General features: G+C 29.5%; 1 protein-coding gene across 2 annotated transcripts in view; it reads right to left on the bottom strand.

Annotated features, from left to right (window-relative positions):
- The window catches only part of LOC123294826 (autism susceptibility gene 2 protein), a 138,897-nt gene extending 121,650 nt beyond the window's left edge, over positions 1-17,247 (bottom strand). Inside the window, exons 1-2 of one of the 2 annotated variants that reach the window (XM_044875991.1) lie at positions 16,920-17,247; positions 16,469-16,541 (exon numbers count right to left, since the gene is read on the bottom strand). In XM_044875991.1, the coding sequence (XP_044731926.1) occupies positions 16,469-16,541; positions 16,920-16,985 (139 nt within the window). In that variant the 5' untranslated portion in view covers positions 16,986-17,247. Of the gene's footprint in view, positions 1-16,468; positions 16,542-16,756; positions 16,868-16,919 lie in introns of those variants that run through there. The other variant, XM_044875992.1, reaches the window with a different exon arrangement.
- Between the last annotated feature and the right edge of the window lie 1,148 nt (positions 17,248-18,395).

The following is an 18,395-nucleotide window of genomic DNA, read 5'->3' as shown; positions in this document are numbered from 1 at the left end:
ATTCTACGCGAAATTCGATTTTTACATTTTCACCAACACGACAGTGAGTGAGTGTCCTCTTGCGCTTGAGACTTCGAAAGGGATATATTTATTGGCATGTCTAGATTTACCAAACAGACAGGAACATAAAAAATAGAGGAAGTCTCCGTGTGGATAATTGCAAATTTAGACAGTACGTAATATGTAAAAAACGTTTCGCAAGAATCGAGGTTCCTTACGAACTTGCAAGGGGTTTTAGTATATAATATAGGATCGAAAACTGCGGGCGTCAAAAAGTGGGTGAATAAATTAGTGTGAAGTGGGCGAAAAAAGTTTGTAAACTTCTGCACTAAACCGTTAATATTTTGTCTATAGGTATGTATTCAAAGTAAGACCTATTTTGGTGAATCAGCTTTCAAACCTAGAGAAAAACTAAAATTTTTCCCCATTGATTGATGCGTTTGACAAAAATAAAAAGATATATTAGTAAAAAAGAAACTTTTAATACGTATTTCGTTATACCGGGTGATTAATATTAAAATAATATTAAAGTGTTTGAACTATGTTCCTTATTGCGCGTTCGACGGATGAGAGCTGGACACATAACATTTTTATATAGTTTATTATCTTGAAACATTCCTGCGGAAGGTCGGCAGGTCGAAACCCGTTAAAATTTTCAATATTCGCCAATTTATTTTTATAAATTCTACTTTGCTTATATAATTTGTTATTTTAAGCCTTGATAATTTACCGAAAATTAAAAAGATACCCCATTCATAAAATAATTTCATATTTAGATGAACATATATAAATATAATTAAATGTCTGTTTTTTCATAACATGATAAAAAATGATAAAAATTATTTAATACAATTTTATTATCATTCCTTCATCGTGCTTGTTATTCAATAATACATAATTGATAACTAAAAGAACATAGATTCTACAAGGTATCCCACGACACTTCTCATTCTTTTTTATCACAAATACACTTCCTATTTCAATAATTAAAATTTGTTGAATCTTTGAGATGGGAAATGTATATAATGAAACTTTTCAAAAACTATACTTCACAATAGAAGTTTAGTTTGTCTTCTATATAAAATTTTTATTTTATTCTCTATACAATTTTTCGTTAATTTGAAGTCATAAAATATGTAAAACAAACTGGCCAAGAGTATAAATTGTCGAATAAAAATGGTACACTAAAGTAAATATATAGAAATTTATTTGAAAAACAAATAAAATGATTTGTCAAATTTGAAATTAAATAAATATTAAAATTGTTATTAGTACAAAGTGATGCAAAAAAATGCTAGAAAGTCATAGAAACTGTCGACAGAACAAAACTTAAAAAATTGTGATTTTTTTTAATACCATTTATATGAAATATATCCAGGTATACTAAGTTTAGTCCCAAGTTTGTAACGCTTAAAAATATTGATGCTACAAACAAAACTTTGGTAAAGGTGTTCATAAAATCATCTAATTAGTCCATTTTCGGTTGTCTGTCTGTCGTCTTTCGTCTGTCATCAAGATAACTCAAAAACGAAAAGAAAAATTAAATTGAAATTTTTCAGTAAATGAGCAACACGGGTCAATTGGGTATTGTAAACCATTAGAGATAGAACAAAAGTTTGAATGCAAAAAAACGTTCCTTATAAAAAAATTAACAACTCTTGTTTGCAACATTTTTTTGTTAACATCACTGTTTACCCACGAGGGCGAAAATTAGATGCAAATTTTATAGTAAGTATTATATGGGAATATCAGTCATAAATACGATTGCGTCATCAACACTGTCTATACATGGTATTTCAATAATTAACTCAGTCAATTGTTTGTTTTCACTTGTTTATCTGTATGAACTAGTATGAACATAGTTTTCGAGAAAATTATCTTACAAATACACGAAAATTAACTCATCAATTTTCAAATAAATAATGAGATAGCAATTATACTTAATAGAAAGGCGAGTAACCAAAAAATGACTATCCATGTGCATTTATTTTCAAGTAAAATAGACATACCACTTTTTAGTGTTAAAAAGTTTAGCGTTTACTGTATATAATTTCAAGTTAACTATGGTGTTTTGAGTTTTAAAACAGTGTTCTACTTTAATTACTGCTTATTGGTAGGTATTTTATTTTCCCACATTAAGGAGGTATAGTTTAAAAAGATGTACCGTCATGTACCTTAAAATAAAAAACGTAGGTAACACAAGTGTATGAGGCCCATAAAATGTACATAGAAACATTTTTATTAAGAAAATATAAGTACTTTTAAAATAGGATGATTATTTTTGTACCACCTTGTATTATTATAAATTTCACTTAACCAACAACACTTAAAACATTATAATATTTTAAGTAAGCATAATAAAAATATGGCTTTTGGCACTTCTTAGGTATTTGTAATATATGAAATGTTTAAAATGTCTAAATTTATTATAATCATAATATATATTTATTATTAGAGCGTTTTACTTGAAGTACGGAAAATGTCTTTAAAATTTATATTAATTTTTGAAATATTATGACCAATTAATTTTCATAACATATTGAATTGTTTATTGAATTTCATAAACAATACATTCCTGGAGCTTCAGTCAATAAGAGTATTTTACAGTTCGAAATCTCAACTTGGGATATTTTAAGTATTTTATTTTTTATTTCGAGGACACTGTCACGGACACAAAAATAAACCTGTTGATTAACTAAATAATTAATAGTGATATGGTCTGCCATATTAGATGAAGTTTCTATTAGATTAACATGGTTACATGTCATGAAATAAATTATTTATGAGGCAATTTTCATACATCTTAGTTGCATCTTTTGATTTCTTCGGATTTTTAGATATATATGAAGAGCTTCTATAACCAGACTAATAGTAGTCAGATAAAAATAAAATATATTAATAAAAATATAAGACCTACCAAGGGCCTCTGTTCACAAAGTTGTTGCGGCTGCCGCAGTACACTGGCTGGGCGGCAATCATGCTGAACGCTTATGCCTGGCAGTGTATCACGGTTACTGAAGGAGCTGTCACAGTGGTGAAGAGGAGGAGACAATGTCTAATCTTCTCTGTCACTGCCCAGCTCTTGTCATGAGAAGAAGGACTTGAGCCAGCCTTTCTTTGACGACCACTCCGACCTAAAGTCAGTCGACGTCAAAGCCCTCCTGCTATTCTTAAACAGCTCCAAATGGTTCATGAAGTAGTGGCCGGGAATGGGCCAACCCTTTTACGGTATCACAACGGACCCTAAGGTCTAAGTGTGTCCCACCCCAGGACAGCCACTCTAACCTAACCTAGCCATAATATAAGACTAAGCGTTATATAAGACCAGACACCTGTGAATTACTGGAAGGAACCTTTTTATTTTTAAATATATTCCGCAAATGTTTTCAAAGGTAAATTTTCACACGAAATTTCTCTATCTCTGCGAAAAAATGATCGAATCTAGATCTTTAATAGTTTTGAATCTAATACTCAAGAATTTTTATCGACTCCCTCCGTTCTGAACCGAGATTTTAAAGGGTAAGAAATGTTAACGCTGTGAAATTCATTGTTCGTTTTTCTGAAACCTGTGTAATAATAAATTTGTGATAACAAAATCGATAGAAGGTTGACTGACTTATGTTTCTCCTTCCATAAACTTCCTGCTATTGCAATTAAAAACATAAAAAAGGCATATTAAAAGAGAGATGTAATAATGAATTATCATCTTCTCATGCATTTTCATAAATCATTTTTCTATGAAATAAAAAATAAAAACCATTAACCTAAGTAAATTTTTTAAATTTATAAGCCATTTAAATGTAAATATAAATATAAAATGCATGATTTGTATTTACAATAAGCAGACAAGCAGATAGATTATTTGATGATTAAAACAGAATGTTTCAGGTTAAGAATCAATAAAAATTATCCAATCAAATCTTTAGTTGACGAACCTTAGTACAACTTATTAGAAATGGGCTGGCTCAATAATCAAAAATCCCACGTTGTAATTCTTATAAATAAAAATGTAATCAATTTCATGTTTAAGCTTACGCATTGGCATACAATTTTTTAATTCTTTTTTACTCATTACAAGGTACAATGGTCCAGTCAAAAGAATACACTTTCATTCTAGTCATAAAATTGCAAAAGAATTCTAAAATTAAAATTTTTTCTCGAACTTTCTAACCAGGACGAAAATTCAGTTTATTTCACTAATACACAAATATTCACTAAGCAATGGCCTGAAATCAATTCCAAAAAAAAAAATATTTAAATTAAAGTTATAATCTTAATAAATTATTGAGAAAAAAAAAAAAAAAAAAAAAAAAAAAAAAAAAACCGTTATGCCCGACTATTTAAGAATGTACGACACGCTAGTGGGGACACAAATTGAAAAAATATATATTTTCAATTTTGATGGTGATTTATTTAACTTGATAATATAAGACGAAAAGTAAGAATAAAATTTTTCGATATCAGGAGTAGGTACTTTTCAAAATATCGAAAATGGAAAATTTTGCTAAATTATTTAGATATCGATATTTCTACAACCAAAGCAGATATCGAAACATTTTATTCTTATTTTTCGTCTAAATTCATGAAGTTATAAGAATTCATCATCAAAGTTGAAAATAAGGTACAAATAATTTCAACCACAAGTCTAAACTTCCCTTGTCGCTCGCACTACCTTAATTGTACCGGTAAAATCCAAAAAATTAGTTCAGTAGAATTGAAGAGATCATTAAAAATTTGTATGTGATCTAGAATAAAAATCATTCTCTTAATTAAGATTCTATTCACCTAACAATTTATGGAAAAATTTTAATGAAAACTGAATGAATTCACTACAAATTCAATTAAAATTAACTCTTAGATACTGTTGTAATTTTTTTTAAGCAAAATATAGATTTATTGCATACTTTACAATAAATAAATAAAAAACTGAAGCACCCAGTACCTCTATATACATAAATATTTATTTACACTCAAATAAGTTGACATTAAATATGCCCATTACAAGAAATTAATTGAATCATTTATATATGGACGATTTTTCGTGAGTTATGCATCATTAAATACATGATCGCTAATCATCATTTCGAAAAAGGTATAAAATTATTTCTGTAATTATGCCGTTTAATATACAGTGAAATATTTTGTATGATCTCACAGATATATAAAATAAAATATGTATACCGTCGACTGTTGTATGTATGCTATCGTATATACCATTCAGTTTAGGGTGTATTGCTTTACCAATCATTTTACTAATACAGAATCATTAATAACCTTGTATAATCATCGTTAATAACATCCTATGGAATAGACAAATTTTTTTTTTGTATAAATGATTTAAAAAATACTTAATGATTTTGAGTTTAAAAACTATTGAATTTATATCATTTGAATGGTTCTGTTTACCGACAAATATTTTTAACTATTCCTGAGTTTTTATAACATGTATATATGAAATATATCATATTAAGTTTAGTCCCAAGTTTGTAACGCTTAAAAATATTGATGCTACGAATTTTGATATACATAAAATCACTTAATTAGTCCACTTCCAGTTGTCTATCTGTCCGTCTGTGTACACGATAACTCAAAAACGAAAAAAGGTATCAAGCTGAAATTCTTATAGCGAGTTCAGGACATGTGAGGTCTAGTTCGTAAATGAGCAACATAGGTTAATCGGGCCTTTGGTTCGTAAGACCCATCTTGTAAACCGTTAGAGATACAACAAAAGTTTAAATGTAAAAAATGTTCCTTATAAAAAAATTAACAACTTTTGTTTGAAACATGTTTTATATGGAAATATCAGTTGTGAATGTGTGGCTATCTATGAGTGGATAACTTTCTTTATTAACGTAACCTCAAAAAACAAACGATTGCGTCATCAACACTGTCTATACATGGTTAATTTCAACAATTAACTCAACAGTATATTGTTTGTTTTCATCAAAAGTCTATAGAGACTACAAATAGAGATTTCGGACTAAATTTTTTTTATCACTTCAGGTGAAAAATTCTTACTGGACGTGCAAAAAAGTGAAGTTTGTTTTACAAATCTTTACTAGTAGGTATGCAAGATATAAACGTTTAAAATTCCTAAATAAACAAAGAGGAAGATACCCACTAGTGACGTCATATGTGGGTATCGCCATAGAGATTACATATAAAACTTTGTTTTGCTCAAAGGAGATGGGCAACCTTTGAATGCAATCTTTGATTGCTTATAATTTCTTCGTTTTTTAATTATAAGTCTAGTTTCACATTTTTATGGGTAATATGGCCAATTCGCTATCTGAATTATCCCCTACTGGGATTTACCAGGGAATATGTTTGGGTATGAAGATGAATAGAAAAATTTGGGAAATTACCCAAGATATTTTTATGTTTTTGGGGTTTTAATAACTTGCAGTAGAATGATTTTTATTCAAACCACGACCATAGGCTTAGATTGGGTAAAAGAGATCCAAAAAGTAAATGTGAGTAGTTTTGCTTAGTGGAAATAACAACCAACCTTATTTTTCTTCTGTCTTGGGCGGAGATTGTTACGCATTCTGCTAAGCTTGGAAACCATTACTTGGATTAGCATCAAATGATAACTTCATTTCAAGCTTAGGTTTTAGGAATAGATTTTTTTCATTTCAATTACGATTCATTATTGTTGTTTCGGGCAATATTATTTGTTATTCATTTGTTATTGTTTCGGGCAATATTATTTATTATTCATTTGTTATGTCATTGTTATACATTAGTTTTTTAACAAACTATCCGAAACATAAGGCAATCACTTTTTAAAATGAAAAGATCGATTGTCTAAATGAAAATGCCTTTTGAATTGATTCCTTATAAGATCCTTCAAACTGATTCAAAATGTTTTAGAATTGATAAAAGATTGAGAAACGTTGAGTAGAAAACAGCAGAATGTTCTAAAGAGTTTTGAAGCTTAAGGGGGCAACGCCAGTCATCATATCTTGATTTTTTATTAAATTCTCATGCTAACAACCTTAATTTTTTAAGCTCAATTTTAAATTTGACTTCTTCCAGAATAAATTATAACCTACAATTTTACATACAATTGTTATTCGAAATATTATCAGTTTTTTAACGTGAATGGATTGAAAACTATTCAGCTAGTACCTAATAGTGATTGTTCTTTTAAAAAAGTATAATGTAAAAAATCAGTGAGCAGCAGAGCTCCATCATTAAGATTTTATTTCCCTTCATTTGTTGCTTTTATACCCGTCTGGGCAACGCAAAGGAGTAAAAAATCGCAAAAGAGTGGTAATGTATTTATCAGTCTATAAATGTGTGTTAATATATGGCACAGACCAAACGCGTCGGCCGATTTTGATGATTCAGACGTCAATCGATTTGTCTATGAAGATATGACGGTAATGAAAATTCAATATGGCGACCTCCAGGCCATATGTGCCACACTAGAGACCAAACGCGTGGACCGATTTTGATGATTTTTACAATAATCGATTTTTCTTAGCCTAGAAAGTACTACTAAAGCTACGCCAATAATGAAAATTCAATATACCGACCACCAGACACCATATTGTTAAAAAGAAAAAAATGAGTCGGCGAACTATGTCAAGTGGGTCGCTACGCAGTCTGGTTTTTTGATTTTTTAAATAATTTTTTTTTGTCTTTTCACGTTTTAGAATACATAATTTATTAACATCAAAGTGTTGGAAGGTAGACCGAACAGAGTACGTCATCAAAAGGCACTTCCTTGACACTAAAACACAATCTACAACAGATTTTCAACATTTTAAGTCAATTTGAAAAGCCAGTGGAAAAGCGCAGACTCAAAAATCGAAAAAATTCATGATATTTCAACACAGCAACGAGAGAACATGGGCTGAAAACAACTCTACATACCAAATTTGAGAAAACTAATTTATAACGTATGTCCATCCATTCCCGCTGACTTCCGATACAATGCATAAGTCTATATTTTCGGGGGAAATATACCATTTCTTATTACATTTTATAAAGTTAAATCACGTTTTTTTTAATGTAAATTTATTATACTTTTTTACTTATAATTTTTTTTTACTTTGGAGATTAAGAAAGAAACGTTTAGATTAAGACAAGGCAGTACCTTGTGGTACACTATAAATACTGATAATTTTGACATGTTTGATATTAAATCGATTAAATAAAATTACTGAATTTATAGTCGAAGGTCAAATATAATCCAAAATAAAAAAGCAGGTATTATATTTAGCAATAAAAAAAAAATTGTATCATAATGGGATTAAGTAATTTTTTCACTTAAACGATGCTGTAGTAGTTTCACCTCAAATAAATCCTTCTCGACCCTCGTGAATTAACTACATAAATAAAATTTTCTATATTATTATTACCCAATTTCTTAAAAGCAAACCTATCAATAAAATTACTAAAATTTCTACCAGCACTCATTTTGATTTGTAAATGTATTAATACCAGCATTCATTTCCTCTGATATTAAGGAAAAACTTTACAGCCAACACTTTGAAGGGCTAAAAGAAGAAAAGTATCTGATATATTATTTCTTTAGCCTGGTTCTTCCTGCCCATGTGATACCTTCCTTACTCCTTTATAAAATTCGATGATTTAATCCTCTTTTACAAGCTCGGCTACTGAGGAAATTTAGAATCACGGCCTAAAAATGTACCGCTTAGGAAAATACAGGCTAAAGAAATAATTTTTGTTTATTATGCAATTTGTATATCATATCTGCATTAAAATATAGCTATATATTCTGCATTAAAATATAGCTATCCGGTATCCGGCCTGTTTTCATTAGCCAGGCAGATGCGGGATAGTAATTCAGTATCCGGCCGAACTGGTTATGTATTTTACACTAGTTTATTTTAATAATCGCACGTCAAAAATGTTTGAGTACTCAAAATTAATGGCAAATTGTGGAAAATGAATACCAAATTTTCCGCATTTGTGGGTAAGGGTCACGTGTGAAGCTGGATCCAGTTACATCTCTTTCATTCGTTTAGCAGGTGATGAAGGCGATGATCTGTTACTGTTAGTTTGTTACCTTCACCAAATGGAGAAATTTGAACATTTGACACAAAAAACATGCCGAGTACTTGTTATTTTCACTGTTTAAATCAAAATATTGGCGATCGTTTTTTTGATAATGGCATTTCTTTGTAATCAGTCAAACATAAAACCACAATGATAAGTAGAAAAAGTGGCAGTACCGAGCCTAATATCCGGTAGCCGGATATCCGGCGTTTAGTCCTCCTACCTTGCCTAGTTGCCGAATATTTCATCTCTAATATTTACCTTAAGTAAACTTTGAACTACGTATTAGTCAGTGGCATTATCGATACTGCTTTTTCAACAACTTAACTTAAATTGTTTTATTAAATTGAACTTGCTCTATACCATAGTCTTTGGCATAAAAAATGCTTGTATTTAATGAGCCAAATTACTGCTTTCAGAACAATTTTATGAGCAAAAATACCGTATAGTAATATTAAAAAAATGAGCGCTCATTTTATCACCCACGTATTTTCTTGTTTTGCTTAGACTCTTTTTTTGTTAAAATTTTATAACGAGAAAACACGCTCATTCTCCGTTGATGTATCGCTGAATAGCCATTACAGCTTTGCATATTTTTTCAAGAGTAGGCGTTCGATGCTGTACTCTAAACTCGTCTCTTGTTAATGCGTGTTTGTTTAGTTACCTAGCGCACGGAATTGATTGATCGAATTCTCGAGACATTGACTTTTTTCCTGTCTTTTAACAGACTAAAGACAAAAGCAGGAACTCTAGGTTAAGTTAGGTTAGAGTGGCTGTCCTGGGGTGGAACACACATAGACCATTCTGTCCGTTGTGATACCAAAAAAGTGTTGACCTATCCCCGGCCACTACTACATGAACCATTTGAATCTGTTTAAGAACGGACTTGAGGTCGGAGAGTTCGTCAAAGGCTGGCTCAAGTAAGTCCATCTCCTCATGGCAAGAGCTGGGTGGTGACAGAAAAGATGAGACATTGTCTCCTCCTCCTCACCACTGTCACAGCTCCTGCAGTAGTCGTGATACACTGCCAAGCCCAGGCGTTTAGGAACCCTAGCTTATAGTCAAATGTTTTTGAACCAATCGCAACTCTATTTTATGATAATTTCAAAATGTAAAATAAAACAAAGTTTTTTTTTATCATCCTTCAACTATATTTTCTTAATTTGTTTCTTATTATAAATATTTATTTATTTTTTATAAAAATTGTTTGAAATCTTCTATTACTACACAATTCCATGAAGTGTCACACACATGAACGGTAGGTATAACATAAAACTGGTTAGTATAAACTCAAATATACTTAAAATATCTTCTATCAGCTGATAAAAGACGTGACAAAACTTAAATAAGCTGATGTTAGAATAAACAAGATTTTTTTTATAAGAAAACATCTATGAAACTCACTCATCAGTAGTAGTAGTCATATAGTACCCAGTAGTAGAGTTTTAGTAGTAACATTATCGTTACAAAAATATGTTGTCCTAAACAATTTTAACATCATCAACTTTACTTCTTACTTCAGTTTTTCTGTCTGTTATTTTGACTAACTTTAAAACTTAAAATAGACAAAAAAAAATTAGTTGAATATGTCAACAGTTAATCTAGACCGTAAGTCGTGGATGAATAGTCTATGTAGTATTTTAAAAAAATCAACGTAGACAAAACAATATTTATAATATTTTGAAAGGTTCTTGCTTGAAAATATCCTAATTTAAAGGATAATCTCTTTTACTTCTTCCATCAATATCTATTAATTCATAGTAAAAAAGAAAGTCGCTATCCTCGTCTGCTTATCTATTATCCGCCAACTCCTTCTAAACCACGAACCTGCTTTTGAAACTGCTTTCAGCATCATGTAGATAAATTTTCCCCGAAAGGTTTTCATGTATAGTGCCTATATCTTAATTAAAATTTCGTAAATTGTGTAAATAACATAAACCCTAACTTTCTGTTGCGTGATAAATAAGCTCCTGAGTCGGTGTGGATCATTTTCTCTCATACATATGGCAGAGCATTTTCAAGATAGAGGGGGTTGGAATAGTAGGGAGTAGGTTTGCTCTCGGTAGAATACTACTAGACGGTAAACCGGGTGCATACTTGGTGGTGCCTACTCGGAGATGGCGAAACGGGACCGAGTCGCTACTAATTTATTTTTCGTACATCAATATCTTACAAAAATGAAGAAATAAACAACACTTCTAAAGCAATATAACTATCCTTTCTACCAGCGAAGTGGCACAGAACTGGCGATTATCCCTGAATGAGCTGTCGGTAAGGTACAACATAGATATGTTATAACTGCTGAATCAAAGATAATTAAGGAGTAAACGCTCTAGCTTGAATTGGCACGAAGCTTTCAGGCATTGAAATCATCTCCAGGTGTACTAAGAAAAAAGCATTATTTCGAAAATCGTTTTAAACCATTTTTTCGAAAATCGTCAGCTTTTGGAGGAAATGCGACTTAAAAATATGTCATCATTGCATTTAATCGAAAGAAAACACGCTAACTACGGAAAAATGCTTTGGTCAAAAGTTGTCAAGAGCAATAGAGGACATTCGCCTGTGTTCATGACTTTGACCCACAATTATTGATAAACTTTAAGTATGTTTTCTTTCGATTAAATGCAATAATGACATATTTTTAAGTCGCATTTTCTCCGAAAGCTATCGTTTTTCGTAATAAATGTTTTAAACAAAAATAGTTAGTTCTTTTGTGAGGACTTTCTAATTTAAAGTGTTATTCTATCTCTTACCGTTTAGAATCTTCTAAATTAATTATTAAAGAAACCCGAAGAACTAGGTCAAATATAATGTCAGAGAATAATGCCCTCCATCAAATTCTGCAACTTTAGTTATTTTTTGATTGGTTAACTTCAAAATAGATATTTAGGTGTACAGGTGAAAATTTATATTATATGGTTTTTTGTTCGTTTATACCATGGAGATAGATGTTTATACCCTCTTCAAGTACTATTTACGTGCCAGCTATAGTTTCTCGGAACCGCGAATAAGCCCTATAAAATTTGCTTTAAATTTATTCGAAATTACCAAACAATTAATGGGACATTCTGTATGAGATTTATGGGACAACATCACGAGACTATGGGATATATTATGCATACTTTTAATAAATTATTATCAGTAACTAATAATCAAATATAATTTGAAAAAGTGAAGTACATTTACCTATCAAATTATTTCTAAGAAAACAAACAATTGTTCGTGTTAAAGTGACTTACTATACTAATACATATTTTATCTATAAAAAAAATTACTTAATTATAAAAAGACATACACAAGCTTCAAAACCAAATAAACGACCGTTTTAAGAGCTACACAGTAAAAAATATATATGTTTATTTTTTCATCAATTACATTTTCAAGTACTTTAAAAAATTTCTATGACAAAATCAATAATCATTATAAATTATGATATTATTTATCAATAAGACTTGTGATTATGACATAATAACATAATGTGAATACAAATAAACAATTTTTGTTTAATCATAAAATTTATCGTTTTCTTTTTAGTCAAACTTCCATAATACACGAACAAAAATTGCAAATTTTGATCACAAATATTACTACTCCATTATCGATTAGTTATAGCCTCAGATTCATACAATAAACAAATGAATTTGACGATCTTTTAAAGAAATTATAAACCCCGATTAAATCAGATTTCAAATAAACATAAAAACATATCTACGCGATTGGAAGATACGCCAGTAAGAACCCAAACATGGCAAAACATTAATTCGACTTAATTATGGTGGAGGCGTTGGGAAGATTCATTTTATTCGACAAGTAGATATGTTAAGTTTATTAACATATCTACTTAATAAACTACAGTACAGATAAATTAATAAATATTATTATTATTATTATTAATAATAATAATAATAATATTTATCTGCGCTCCCAATCGCATGAAAAAATACCTGCATATACTTTCTAAGAAAAAATTGATTTTCTGTTATGACAAATCAGATTTAAATTAAAATTGCCTCATTCATTGAAGCAGCTTTCAGTTTAAAAAATTATAGGGGGTCATGGAGAGTGTCGGCAGAAATGAAAACTTAAAGCTTTGGAATAACTGTGTTATTTTGAATATTTTAGTTAATTATAGCATGAATTGATTAAAATTTCATAATTTTTAATTATTAACATACTGGGAAAACCCGACCACGTTTCGCTGTACCTAATGTTGCTTAACTTCAATAATGGGTCATGAATCGGTATTTTCAAAGAGGTATGTCGCTTTCAAGGTGACGATTCAAACCATGTTAACCAACAATTTAGAATTGATAACCTCTACTAAAAAAAACTATTATAATAAAATCGCTCAACGCGGTTCAAGAAGTTTTTACTTCAAAAACTGCACTGATTGGTTCCTTTGTTAGCTTGGAAGTCAGAGACTGATAGGTATATCGAGTACAAAGGCTTCAAAGTAGTACCTCCTTTTCGGAACTACAAAAATCTATATTTTGATTGATTTAAAAAAAAATCAACTTTTAAAATGGTTTGCTTTATCAAACCATAAGAACAGAAGCCTATTGATATTCATAGTGATTGGGTACATAGTTAAATATACATTTACCTTAGAATATTGTCAATCAACTGGAAAATTAACTTAATTTAGTAAAAAGTTCCAGATATTCGAATTATTAAGGCAATTAGGATCCAACAAAATATATAAATCTAGCTCATTTTGTGATGGGATTTTTTCATTTTCATGCTATTTAGAATCCCTTGGAAATAAAAGCATTTCGTACAAGATTTTAGAAGGTATCGAAAACTCATTCAATTGATGAACCGATTTGTTTACTTTTGGATTAAAATTACCTAAGTATGTCAACTTTCATCAAATTTCAAATTATAATTTTCTAGATTTTTTTAATTTGAGAGCAAAAATCAAACAACTTTTGGATCCAAAAAATACGAAAATTGGGTTCATTTGACAGGGAATTTTGGGTTGATTTGATTGCGTTGGGTTTTCGTTGAGTTCGATTGCGCTGCCGTGGTATCTCGATTTGCTGAGATACCACCGCATTCTAAGGCCGATATCAAAGCGATTTCAGTCGAAAGTCTCCAGAACTTGCTTGTTAATCGAAAAATAAGCAAATTTTTTTTATTTTTATTTTAAGTAAACCAATTGTCCAATGTCAATAGTCAACAAAATAAAAACTAAAAATTACGAGCAAGAAAAGTTCATATTCTGTCTTCAAAAAAAATTTCGAGTACGCACTTGAAATATCCGATATAAAATAAACATTTATCGTTATGAGTTTTACTTCCAAGAAGATAAAAACGAAATTTATTATTAAAAATAAATACCTACTAATAGAAGTAATGTGATTTATTAATTTCAATTTTTTATAACATTTTTAAACTTTTTCATTTTATAAATAATAAAAATTGAATATGATAAATACTAAAATCTTTTGATGATAAATCGCATTTATAATTAAAATAGCAAAATTCCAGTCTATGGTTATTTTAAACCGTGGATAAAAATTAAGGAAGCTTACTTACATGTCACATACATCAAAAATATTTTTTATTTGAAATTATATAATTTTATTTATAGATTCTAACGGCAATAAATCTTAAATTGCTAATACTTATCAAAATTTAAAAAAAAAATCGTAATTTAAAAAAAATTCATCTTGAAAGTAACGGTTAAAATAAATAATCGATAAGAATAATCATCTTGGAATTCAATTAAAATCATTTTGGATTTTATTTTTAATTTGCTTCCAAAGAACAAATTTTTGGTTTAGGAGAAAAATTTTATATAAATTGAACTTCATCCTTATTGGATTTTTCCCTAAAAGGAATTTCCGAAATTAATTATTTCCTATCAATTGGAATTTAGGAATATTTTGATAACTTTCATGCTACATACTTCCTAAAAGGAATTTCCGAAATTAATTATTTCCTATCAATTGGACTTTAGGAATATTTGGATAACTTTCATACTACCTACTTCATAAAAGGGATTTTCGAAATTAATTATTTATAATCAATTGGACTTTAGAAATATTTGAATAACTTCTTAACTACCTAATCCCTAAAAGGAATTTACGAAATTAATAATTTCCTTGCATTCCGTTGGAAATCTATCGCTGATAACCAAAAGTTATTTTCAAATAAACGCTGGTACTTAATGGATTGAATTTGAAATGATATCTCAGAAACTGTGATTGATGTCAATTTTAACACAATTTTTGTATTTCACGGTTTAACTTTCTCATGTACTCTTGGAACCTAGGAAATTTAGGATTCGAGTATGAAATGATTAGTTCAACCTAATTTAAATCGAAATAATTAGCTACGCTTGTTTCCAAAAGTTTCTCATCCAAAAATAGGCGAAAATCATGGAACGAAAATTCATAAAAATCGACTTTAAATTTCGGAACTTAACTTGTTAAAAAATAAATCAGGTTAATATTAACCCAGCCTAATTTAATTCGATGAATTTTTTTAGATAATATCGAAAAATTTATCAAAATCAGATAATTTTCGATGCAATGAATGTCATTTATGTTAAAAATAATTCTTGAGAAACGATATAATTACGATATGATTATCAAATTATCATTTTTGCCTGACCATTTTTGTTGTCTAAAAAGGACAATCTTATTCATGTACCCTCTGTAAAAATTGTAAAATATCGAGAACAATTATTTCTGAGTATAAACTCAAAACAAAAATTTCCTTTTTTTTTTTAGAAAGATTTCTGTTACTTTAGATTCTTTCCCCAATCCAGTGTTATAAACTGTTTGTTTTTAAATTCCTGAACTTATTCTTTAAATTCCTGAATTAACTTTTAAAAAATGTTTGAGAAACAAAAAAACCACAAAAAACAACATTAACAAAAGGTTAAGGTATTTATTGAAATTTGATATCCAGTAAAAAATCTAATTTACAATAATAAAATGCAAATAATCCAGTAAATCAAGACGGGAATTTATTCCAAAGCTTGTTCACTATACACACAAAGAAATCGGAGACCACTTTAAAATAAATAACAAAAAAAAAAATCAATAAAAAAATTCTACACATAGCCGTTATACGAAAACTTTTTTTATTTCACTCTAATAACGAACATAGGAAAAAAATTTATTTCATTAAAATGCATGGATAAAAGCCTTAATTAAATGCATCAAAGCTAATTGCATTTTTTTTCAAACAAAGACAACCGACCATACCCATTCACAAAATAATCGACTCTTAATTAAAACACTTAAACGTTGTATAGAAAAAATTTCTAATTAAAAAACGTAAATATAAAAAATCTAAATAATTTGGTACAATTCCAAAAAATTTTCAAACGAATCACACATGAAATGGGATAAGTTCAAAAATAGTGAAAGTAAGTGGTTGTGGAAAAACATTTCATTGAAAAATGGCGAATTATAAAATCCCTTACCAATTTCCGGTGTTAATTCCGGATTGTCAATTTGTTCATCAGACTCAGTGCCGGAGTCGTGGTCTTCGTCTCCCTGTAAATAAAACAATGAATCAATATACTAACAATTAGAAACAATTGAAAATATCGTACAATAATATTCCAATATAACGATTATGTCGCCATGTTTACAACCGGTACATAATCGTATATTTCTCGAAAAGTAAACACTAAATTATTGAAATTTTTACATAAAATGAAACTTAACATTTATCTAAATAATCTACATTGACTTTTAAAAGATTTCACCTGTAATTTCATGTAAAAATATCAACTGGAAGTTGAGTCTCTTTGTTCAGAGCAACTACCAGGGCAGCCATTTTTCATATACTATGTAATACTACGTGACCTTCAGTCAGGTTACCCCAACTTACAAAAAAAAAAAATACAATCTATAACATGGGATACACACCTTATTAATATAGTTATCTTCATTTATTGAATGCGTACGAAGTTTATGTGTTAAAAACTTAAGCATATTTTACAGACGAGCGAAGATCACCGGCTTAGGGTCTCTTGAATGCCTTTACAACCACCGTATTTTAATTTATATAAATACACCGGGTCCAACTTAAACAATTCTCAACAACCGAACAATTATCAAAATACACTTAATCTAAAAGAACATACTGAATAAATCGCGAAACCAAATCCACGGCCTCAACACCAGCCAAAGCTGCTGACATTTTACAAGCTGACAGACACCCGCGGTGCAACAAAACGACACTACCTCCTAGACCTGTCCGATCGTACTACAAAACGTACGTGCAGTCAGCTGCAATTGTGCTCGATATAGTCCACTTATACTACACAGGGGGGTTCTTGTATTTACAACAAAATGGTTATAATAAAATTTTTATATCTAATATCAACTAAATACTTTTATCTTGTAACTATTATTAATTATTTATTTTAAATTTAAATAAATTTACATCATAATATCAAATATTTACCAAGTTTATAAAATTTTATATAAATATGAACTGACTATCACCACAACTGTAATAGACTCGTCCGTAGCCCATTGATGACAAAGGAAGGTCTGAACGCAAACTCGTTTCCTATTGGATGAAAATACTATCCGTTTATACTACTGCGGCCCCCGTATATGATTTGCTTTCTCTGTTCAACACATGTAACTCATTCGTTAAATGTTGCGTCACGTTCATCTGAACTTGACGGCAATCTATGTTTGTGGTGTGCTTCTGTGCAAGCACTATATGTCAGATGGCGTATGATATTCTGTTTCATTTTAATTTCATATAAAATCTATAATAGAAGAGAAAGATAGTAAATTACGGATAATAAGGAAGATTAACACTACACACTCTTTTATATATGTGTTAGTATGCTTTTACTGTCTCTTCAGTGTAAACTTCTCATTCTATTCACAATGTGTCTAAAGCGGATTTCAATTCGTATTCGATTAAAGAGTTCCATACACACATTTTTCTTTATAAATATATGAATGAATGAAAATATACGTCTGTAAATAAACATAATTATACTTCAATTTTCTCAATTATCATTTGAATTTTTTTTTTTATACTTATGTATTAAGCTATGACGTCAAATGTTCAATTCACAAAAAAATCACCTTAGTACTCAAAAATAATGAAATGTGAATAATTTTGGTTAATTAAGTTTTTAGAAAAAATTGTTAAGTGACAGAATCATTATTTACAATCATGTTTAGTTTCAGTTTAGGAGTAATATACAAAATTTTATGTTCTTCTTTCTTGTAAACCACCTGACCGATTATTTTCAAATTTCAAGCACATATCACGTTGTTCTATGAAAAAATCCAACTACTTACTAATGTTTGTCAAAATAAAATCCATCACTGTCAATATAATTGAGGAATAATTCAAACCATTATCTTCTAACG

This window comes from Chrysoperla carnea, chromosome 3, assembly GCF_905475395.1.
Source record: "Chrysoperla carnea chromosome 3, inChrCarn1.1, whole genome shotgun sequence".
NCBI lineage: Eukaryota > Metazoa > Arthropoda > Insecta > Neuroptera > Chrysopidae > Chrysoperla > Chrysoperla carnea.
The sequence above is the reverse complement of the archived record's forward strand: the minus strand, read 5'-3'. Positions and strand labels throughout refer to the sequence as shown.